Source organism: Corvus kubaryi, unplaced genomic scaffold (assembly GCF_017639235.1).
Source record: "Corvus kubaryi isolate FWS band 111438036 unplaced genomic scaffold, C.kubaryi_AGA036_p1.0 138, whole genome shotgun sequence".
In the NCBI taxonomy this organism is placed as follows: Eukaryota; Metazoa; Chordata; class Aves; order Passeriformes; family Corvidae; genus Corvus; species Corvus kubaryi.
The window spans coordinates 22,309,395-22,319,394 of NW_024580672.1; the positions used below are offsets into that span (position 1 = coordinate 22,309,395).

Consider the following 10,000-nt stretch of genomic DNA (forward strand, 5'->3'; position numbering starts at 1 on the left):
GCCCTGGGCAGAAAACCTCCTTTTCCACTATTCTACTTCATGGTGAAAGCAGGACTGAGCAAACCAAGGATTGTCCAAGACCAAAACCAAGAACTCTAAACCTTCTCCCAACCCTAGAGATCAAACACCATAGAAAGACGTGATATTAATGCCCTGACCAGCCATCTCCTGGGGTTTTTTAACAGATAAAGACTGAGATGCCAACAACCACTGTTTTTTTCCTAGTTAACTCTTTGGTAGAAGCGTAATTTAGACAGTCTTTAATTTTAGTGTTGTTTAATTTTTGCCATAATGATATTTCTCATTAATTTATGTACAACAGATATTAATAAATTTGTTCGTGTAGCGATGTGAACTTCAATTTCTCAGTTCATTAATTTCAACAATATTAATTTATTTCAGATTCGCTGTTGCAGCTTTACGGTTTGGAAGAGCTGGGTCTGTACACATTTCACAGGTTACACAACCACCAGCAGCATTGCTCCAGCAGCTGCACCTGGAGCAGCCCCTAGTTCTGACAGAGCCTTCCGTGGATTTGGATGGGGTTAAACCTCTCTAAAACACAGCTCAGGTGATGCTCTTGGAGCAGGATAAAGTCTTCCAAGTCTGCTACTTTCCTCCCCAGTTAAACTTGTCAAATATGTCAAAATCAAAACTGAAGTTATGATTTTGCAACAGTTACAATAATGAATTTTTTAAACCTAGCCAGCAAGTGAAGCTACAAAATTTAACTGCGTAATAGTGGGTATATGGGCAGAGAGCCTTTCTACCCTAAATATTCAGTTTCCTTATCATGTTTTCAGAGAATCACAAAATCATTTAGGTTGGAAAAGATCTTCGATATCACCAAGTCCAAGCTGAGCCTGATCCCCACCTTGTCCCCAGCCCAGAACACTGAGTGCCACATCCAGACCTTCCCTGGACTCCTCCAAGGACGAGGACTCCAAACCTTCCTGAGCAGCGTCTTCCAAGGCCTGACCACCCTCAAAAACCTTTAAAAAAAACACTTCACTAAATCCCCTCTGTTCCACACTTCATCAGCCCAGGCCAGCAGATGACCTCGCCCCGTATCTGGACCTGCCAAACCCCTGCTCTCAGCTTGGCTTCTCCTGTGGGATTCAGCCAGCACCAAATCTATCACCATGCCAGTCTGGTTATCAGGGGTGCACCTGACCTGGGGGGTGCAGGAGATCATTTTAAGGAACAGTTGTCATGGAGTCACAGAATCATTAATGTTGGAAAGGACCTTTAAGGTCGTCAAGTCCAGCACTGTCGTGGTTCACCACTAAGCCATGTCCTCAAGTGCCTCATGCTGCAATTCCACCATCAGCTGCTCCACCCCTGGCAGTGTCCAGGGCCAGGCTGGACATTGGGGCTTGGAGCAGCCTGGGACAGTGGGAGGTGTCCCTGCCATGGCAGGGGCTGGAACAAGATGATCTTTAAGGTCCATTCCCACCCAAGCCGTTCTATGATTCTGACGTGTGAAAATTTAGATTATCTGCTGCCATATTTTTCTGGGGGAAAGAAAAAAGACCTCAATTCTTTAATTTAACCATTTTTATTGAATTTTCTTTGTAGCACAGTCAGAGAGGGGGGCACAAGGTTGATGCTCTAGATGTGTATTTCACAATTTATTTTAGTAGCAATCTTTGACAATTGTGAATTTCTGCACTGAGCTTCTTGCTGTGCAAATTGATACCAAACGCCTTCTTAAAGAAAAATGAGCTGGTGAGTTTTTTAATAATAATTTTAATACTTTCATCTGGAGGAAGACCAGAAAATTAAGCAGGATGCAATTTTAAAAGAATATAGAGAGCCTTTTGCTCTGCATTACAGTCCTATAACCAGAGAGCAATATCTTTCACAATCTATAGAAAGTAAATTACGATTGAAAACCAAATTTTGAGCACATATTGTACTTCCAACTTTGCAGTGAGCCAGTAGTCTCTCACTAAAAAATTTCTTTTCTACCTTTAATGTTCATTGTTTTAAACAGGAAAAGGCTCTCTGCCCTAAGGAACACACATGGTAGGATCCTGCTCTTAAAAAATCGTGTGAGTACTTGACTTTCTGGTCATAGACTATGGAGGTCATGCAGAGTCAACAAGATTGTGACTTTTTGGATAGGGCCCAAAAGCCCTTTTTTGTAGGCTTATTCACAGGAGTGAGTCAGGCCCTGGGGGCAGCAGAGAGGTGTTTCCTCCAAGAGCCACAGCTTCTGCGTGCTGACCCTCCTTAGGCACCGGCTGGCTGAGGATGGACGGGCAGCTGGCATGGGTGCAGCAAGGGGGAGAAGTAAACATCAGCCCTGGCTGGCACTGCCCCCACCCTGACCTCTCTGAGATCTCCCCAGGTTGTCTTTTTTATTCTTAACCTCTGTCTTCATCACTGAATCATAAAATCCCAGAATGGATGGGGTTGGAAGGGATCTCAAGGACCAGCTAGTTCCAACCCACTGCCACAAGCTGGGACACCTTCCACTAGAAGGTGTCTTGGATCTCTTTCCAAAAGAAGGGGCATCTACAGACATCTCCATCTTCACTCTTGGGCAGTAGGTCCTAAGCAGAGGGAGGGTTTTGGGGTTGTGCTTACAGGCAGCAACATCTTGCTTCTGGTGTGGTGGGCTCAGGTGGTCCTGATGCTCAGGGTGACATCAGCACAAGCCAGAAGTTTAGAGCAGCTCAACTTCTGTTTAATTCTTTGTCAGGAGACAAAACAATCGCCCTGAGGTCCAGCTGGAGCTCCATAGTTCTGCTGCTCTCACCAACTTAGATGTGCCACAAGCAGCATTTTTCCACACAGAGATACCCTGCAGTGGTTTACCCACCTGGAACGGGGCAATTAACCCCCAAATCCCTGAGAAAGGACCACCCTCATCTGAATCCTTATCCTTTCTTATCCAAGTCCCTCCTTATCCACCAACTGCAGGATTTGCCTCTGATACAACGCCAGTGACCACGAGCTCTTACTGCCCTGGTTTGACTGAATGTGACCATTCCTAACAGTGCCAATGCTCAGCTGTCGCTCAGCTCCTTCACATCCTGCTCTGTAATGAGGCTCTCTACTTGAAGATCACCAAAAAAACTTCAGCTGCGTTGGACTGCAGCTCTTGAACTCTGTATTTTAATTTAATGTATAAAATGTGCTGATCAGAAAACTCTCGAGGTGGTTGTACAGAGTCCAGAAAGCAACTAATTAAACTTTAAAAAGAGTTCCATGTCAACAAACGACAGCAAAAATAGGAAGGAAGAAGCAGAAACTCCCTAATGAACTCTATGTATCAAATGCAGTGTAAATAAGTACCAACACAAGAGTGCTGGTGGCTTTTCTTGGTGATGTCTAATGAAGGAAGGAGCTGACAAACTCATCCCTGTCCTGCCCCTCAGCTCTGGCTGCAGCTCAGGCCAAGGCAGTGGCTGAGATCTGTGAGGACCACGGGGTGAAGCACTGCCAATCTGAGGCCTTTTGTCATTCAGGCTGAATTGACTCAAAGCTTTGGGTGGACAAAGGGATGGTGCCTCTGCTGGGATGCTGAAGGAACTCACAGAGGACTCCTGGGTGAGGGAGGTGAGGTGGTGCTGAGGCCCTGGCACAGGGAAAGCTGTGGCTGCCCCTGGATCCCTGGCAGTGCCCAAGGCCAGGCTGGACATTGGGGCTTGGAGCAGCCTGGGACAGTGGAAGGTGTCCCTGCTCTAAGTTGGAACTAGATGGTATTTAGGGTCCTTCCAACCCAAAACCTACCAGGAGTCTATGATTCCACATCAGTTCCCTAGCTCCCACAATACTGAGCATCACCTCGTGGTGCTGTCTACTTTGCATAAATTATGCAATTTTTTTGCCTCAACCCTGGAAGTCGCTGCTCTAATTACCAGACCAGAAGGACATTCTGCCTGTTTCTCTGCGTCATTCTGCTCAACACAAAATTATTCAGCTTCAGCTGACAGAGGAAAATTGACAGTTTTTATTTAATTAATTACTTATTTGTCTATTTATTATCTATTTATTTTCAACACTTGATTTTCAGTTCAGATGCTGATCCAAAACCCAAAAGGATTACACCAAATCTGCTGCTTGGATTGCAGCATCTGAAAATCAGGGGTTGAAGGCATCATTAGGTCTTCACTGGGCTCTCTGGGCATGAAAAAAGCTTAGAGCAAAGCAAGGATGGGCTCAGCTTAAGAGCTAAATTCATGACCTGTTTAACAAAATTGGTATTGGCTGATTCCAAGTCATCATCTGAGCTTTATACAAAAAGCATTTTGTTCCTGAGGATGGAGATGTGTGGTTACTGGGGGCTTGGGGAGGTGCTAAGGGACATTGGGTGCTTGGTGCAGGCATTCAGCCCTCCCAGCTCTCCTTAAAACCCCACTTTGAGGTAATCTAGAGCTCTTAAGTAAAGAGCTCTAAAAAACATAAAACCTTGAGTATCTGATAGGAAGCCCTTTATTCACATGCTGAAATTAGAGAAATTAAGATAATTTTAATTTAGATCTTTAAATAATTGTGGTTTTCAGAGTAAATCAAAATCAATTAGTTGATACAAATACAAATATAGGAATATTCGCTACAGAAGAGCTGCCTCAGCTCTTAGCCATGTGTTACCACATTTATATGATTATTTTATTTTTTATTCCTTTTATTATTTTCGTCTATTATTTGATGTTTATTATTTTCATTTATTTTCATTTTATTACCTTTTTTTCCTTTTTTTTTGTTATTTTATTCCAGTATTTGCTTTTCATACCAGTGTCTTCCTATGAAAAGAGGAAAGTAGGACACTGGATTATTTTATGAATGGATTATCTTTTCTAAGAATATGGATATAGTTTCCTACTTACAGTAGTAACACAGTGAAGCTTCCACTAAAGAAATATGCAAAAAACTGGTAATTTAATTATCCTTTCCTTTAATAGTCATGCTACAATGAGTTTGTGTATCTGGATTCTCAGCTCTTTGTTGACCTGAGTGCATAACAAGGTCTCAGATGGTTTTTTTGGGCCAAGAAGTTAATAGCAAGCTACAGGAAGATTAATTTTGAGGTCCTGGTGTGGATTTAGGGTGGACAAGCAGTTCTGCGGGACTGGGATGATAACTCTCCAAAGTGCCTTCAGCACCCCGCAAAATGCAGGTGTCCAGAATTATTTTGGGAAATTACAATATTCCTCATCTGTTTTCCTGTGAGTGCTGGCTGGATTATGGATGTCATGGCGATAAGAAGAATAAATAATCCTGTGCTGCTGCTGCTTCTTAACTGGGGAAGTCAAGAGGAGCGACGACCTCCGGGATGAGAGTGTCCTCAGCCCTTCCTGGTTTCAAGGGGATCTGAAGTGTTTCAATTTACTGCACCGTTCACTGAGACTCCATCAGAGGCAAACCAACCTTCCCAATGATTCTAACACACCTTCAGTCTCACATTCTACACGTCAAAATACCCCCTAAAAGTGGCAAAATAGGCCATGAGTCTTCCTTTTTAGGGTGACTTCTTTGTTCGTGTTTTCGTTCTCACACTGTGTCATAATTCCTCCTGCCCCACCCCCAACAGGCGACCGCAGACATTCTGTCACTGATTTATCAGCTGATTGCATTACCCCCATGAAATCACATGAATTTAAAAAAATAACTAAAATAAAAAGGCAAAATATTAAAATTGCCTTCCCTAATTAAAATACTTAGTTCATTTAGGGACGTAACCACTCTAACACCACAGTAGGAGCTGGGACCACCAGAGCATGCAAACCACTGCACACAGGGCTACCTAGTCCAGGGAAGCTTAGTCCACTGAGTAAAGCTTAACCTGACTTACATTAAGTTGACATATGTAAAATCAGTACTGCACCCTATATAAAGCGAGGAAATCACACCATGTCCTGCCAGAACACTGCTGGGTTTAAACATCCACAGAAATGTGTTCAGAAAACATATAAACACCAGGAGTACACCAAACCCTCCAAGAGGCATTCAGGGATACAGTCTTCCCTAAAAATTTAAGGCACAAACTCCTAAGGGAAAATGCCAGAAAAACAACTGGTGTTTTCTCTAATGCAAGTATCAAAAATGAACTAAAAGCCTGAAAATCTCAGCAGACTCTTCACACTACCCCGCTTCTCCCGCTGCTTTTGCATCACTACGAGAGCACCAAAAAACCAGCCAGGTACCTTTCTCCCCGAGAATGAAAGCACCAAAAAAAAGAAAGAAAGAAGCAACAGAGAGAAAATTGAGAGAGATCCAGCTCACCTTGAAGTCCATTTCCATTTGCACTGGTGCAAGATGGTGGAGGAGAGGCTTGGGGCCTGACAACAGGAGCGAAGGCGCTCTTTTGTTTCACTGCAGAGATGACATTGGCAGGTGAGAATGAGAAAATGCCGTGTGTACTGCTACAGTTTGAAGGGAGGGTGACCGAAGAGGCTGCCATGGTAGGGCTTGACGGCACTACTGCAATAAAGCAAAAATAATCAGGACTCAGATTGAGGTTTTCACGGCAAACACGGAAAAAGAGAGTGATAGGGCCTTGCCTCTTAAAATATATATAGAGATATATATATAAAAAAAATATATATAAAAAAATAAAAATGAAATGCCTTGGCTTGGCCACTCTCTGGATAACAGGCAAACTCTTTTGTGTTGGACTTTTGTTACGAATTGCGCAGTCCAATTTTTATTTTGTTTTTTTTTGTCTTGTTTTGTTTTGTTTTTTCTTTTTTTTTTCTCTATCTGAGATTGTATTCTGGCACAAACAGATCAATTTATTATTTTCATTTTTACGTCCAGCCTCCAGAGTCACCCCTCCTTTTATCCAGTAGCTGACAATAGAGGAAATCAAAACAATGCAAGGAGTTGATTTTGTAGTAAATATGAATCTATATGATGATGTGTTACCAAAAATAGACACTTACTGCCATAAGGAGAGTTAGCTGAGGAGCCATTAAGAAATCCAGGGGAACCTGGTACACCTAGATTGGGCATGCCGGCATTGCCATATCCATTCATGCTATTGCTGACTGTGTTGTAATTGGACTGCTGAGGAGTACTGCTGGGAACATATCCTCGCGGGGAAACACTGCTTGTGTTGCGACTGTAACCTACTGTGTTAGAAACCCCCCCACCCCAAAAAAATAATGTTATTTTATAAGATAGACTTAGGGCTGGGGGGTTTCCTCATGCAGCATATATTACACAGTTTTAATTGATTGCACAGCTTTGCTCTGAGTTGTCTCTCACTGCCCTATCAACTCTTGCAGCTTGAGATAACCTTATCACGCCAACCCTACTTAAATCATCCGCGAGCACTCTATGTTGTCTCTCCTCTTAGCACAGACAGCCAACAAAAGCTCTCTTCGATCCAGCTGTGTCAGGTGCCTTCACGTTTGTCTTTAGGAGCAATTATCAACAGGCTCGAGTCCCGCTTTGTACCAACACACTGCGTGAACTTTCAGCCTCTCCACACCTTCAAATGCCAGAGCTGACAAGAAAAACTTTTTTGTTGCGGTGATTTACTTTAAAAGGCTGTTTTGGGGTCTTCATTTTGTGATTGATATTTTTATGCTAACAACAAGCTGTCGTAAGGTGTAGCCATCAGTAAAAACTAATTCAAGAGCGAGTACAGAATTTTATAAGGCTTATTAGCTTGAAAACGCATTAAAAGGCAATCTTTTTAGAAGAGGAAACATAGCGGAATCAGGATTTTAAACAACAGTTTGTTCCTATCTGAGCAATCAATTTAATAATTACATTGCAAGCAAAAAAAAAAATGCGTTTGAACATATCTAATAATCCTGTTTCCCTCCTTTCATTAGTACCAAAATTAATTTTAAATGCAATATGCTACATGCATTTTCAATTACAACAGGTAAATTAAATCAACTATTACTTTTATTAGTAACATATATGTCACACATGCCTACAAACAAAGTATTTTAAAATCACAGACATCAAATTAGATTTATCTGTGTAAATATTACAAAACCAGGTGGAGGTACCTAGACATAATTATTTTATAAACCAACCATACACGCCGTATATTTACTGCGAATAACAAAGAGCTTTCTACACTTTGCCAATTTTATTTTTTTTTCCCCCACTGGAGATGCTTTATGACAACAGCAAACAAAAGAATAGGGAGAATTAAATATTATGAGAAAGTTAAAGACAGCATTTCATTCCACGCTCAGACACGGGGACAGAGAGAGGTAGGACACAGCGGTGACATCAGCTTGCAAGAACAGGCCAAAAGCAGCCAACAAGGTGAAGGATTAACCCTTGAAATCCCACCTACCTTGGTCGTTGGCTTGCGATGTTTCAGACACATTGACGGCGAGCTGGCTGCTGAAGGAGTTCACGCCCATCATGCCGGTGTGGGCGGGAGTGTTGCCTAGAGTGGGGATCTGGTTGTGGTTGCGGGGCACGCTGTACAACGCCTCAGCAATGTCAGCTGCTCGTTTCAGGATTATTTCCTAGAGAGACACGAAATAAGCACTGACAACTCAGATTTGTGCAAATGCTCCAGGTCGCAATAGTGCTAAAATCTACCGAAGAGATTCATGTGGAATTACAGTGAGGTTGGGGAGTTTGGTGCTTGTTTCAACAACACCTCCTGTTTTCCTTCCCACACCCAATTGCACCTCAGCACAGTAAGTACAAAGAAAGAAAGAAATTAACATCAAATCCCTTAGAGTTTAGAACTGTAAGTCGGGTGAACATTGTCACACGGGTTTTATGAGTCCAAGGCAGGAGTTGTATTTTCAGCAGTTTGCAAAATACAGTACGGCTGATCCGCTTGGTTGAGCAGATTTCTTTAGGACTTCCCATTAGTCACTGTATATGTTGGCCCGAGTTCAAGGTTATTCTCTTGCCTTAATGCTTGCTTATGCTTTTGGCACCTCACACTTAATTGTCATTTCTGATAGGCAAACGAGCGGCGAGAGGAGAACGGGAAGATGAAGCGTTTCCCTCAGAGCATTGCATCACATCCCACTGCCCTCAAGGTGGCTGGCAAAGCCCGGCTGTGTACAAAGGCAACGTGCTGATGCTCTGCCAGCCCTGCACACAGCAGGTATTGATCTACACGTGTCGGCGTGGGAACAAAGAGCGTGCTGCTGACCTACCTGGTTGTTATGGGGCATCCCATATAGGGCTTCAACAAGGTCTGCTGCTCTCTTAAGTAACACTTCCTAAAGGAAAACAAACAACCTGCGTTATGTTTCACTAAGACAGGAGAAGTGCGGTGATGTTGGCAGTTGTAGCGTCTCTAATTGCGAGGAACCGATAGAGTGGATAAAACACGTCACGCGCCGCCTGTGTGCTCCCGCTATATTTAGGGGGTGTATTACAAAGATAGGAAGGTATTTTGTTTGGGAGGAAAACAGGGCTTGTGGTTTGAAGTCAAAGTTAGAGAGGAGACTAAAAATAATATTGCATTTTACATCCAGCTGTTCAATTATGATTGACTCGGAAAGGTGTTTGCTGCTGTAGCATGTAGCTCTCGTGCTGAATTAGTGAAATCAGTGCTTGAGGTTTAATGATGTAGTCTTATGGGTATTAAACAAACAAACACATGGTAGAGATATGAAAGGCACAGGCATCACATTTGGCTGTTAATTCCTAGCACTTTAGTGGTGAAGAACAATAAGTAATTTTCCATATCTTAATTAAACTGGCAGAGTCCTTAAAGACAACATCTCACCCCTAATTCATGCCCCAAATTTGCAAGTGAGTTCAATGCTTATTCCTCTTTATTTTGAACAATAAAGTGAATTAACTTGGGTTAATCTAGTTCTTTCATAATGACATTAAGAAATTTTTCAATTAACCTCTTTGACTGCATGTTGTAAAGGACTTCATAAATGACTTCACATTCAGAGAGTGTTGAATACTTGTGCCTGGGGGCATGGATGCACTGAATTTTGTCTTATCCCTGTCTGCATGCCTACTTCCAGTTTTATGATTGTGAGGATTAATCCATAGTTTAGTTAATTTTAAATACAAATGGACTTACTTTTTTTTA

General features: G+C 42.4%; 1 protein-coding gene across 16 annotated transcripts in view; it reads right to left on the reverse strand.

Moving 5' to 3' along the window:
* EBF3 (EBF transcription factor 3) overlaps window positions 1–10,000 on the reverse strand; it is a 119,224-nt gene that overhangs the window by 706 nt on the left and 108,518 nt on the right. For 4 of the 16 annotated variants that reach the window (XM_042019588.1, XM_042019587.1, XM_042019584.1 and 1 more), the window contains exons 12-15: window positions 9,102–9,167; window positions 8,273–8,450; window positions 6,894–7,079; window positions 6,235–6,432 (exon numbers count right to left, since the gene is read on the reverse strand). In XM_042019588.1, coding sequence (XP_041875522.1) covers window positions 6,235–6,432; window positions 6,894–7,079; window positions 8,273–8,450; window positions 9,102–9,167 — 628 coding nt within the window. Of the gene's footprint in view, window positions 1–6,234; window positions 6,433–6,893; window positions 7,083–8,272; window positions 8,451–9,101; window positions 9,168–10,000 lie in introns of all 16 variants that reach the window. The other 12 variants (XM_042019592.1, XM_042019591.1, XM_042019590.1 and 9 more) reach the window with 4 other exon arrangements.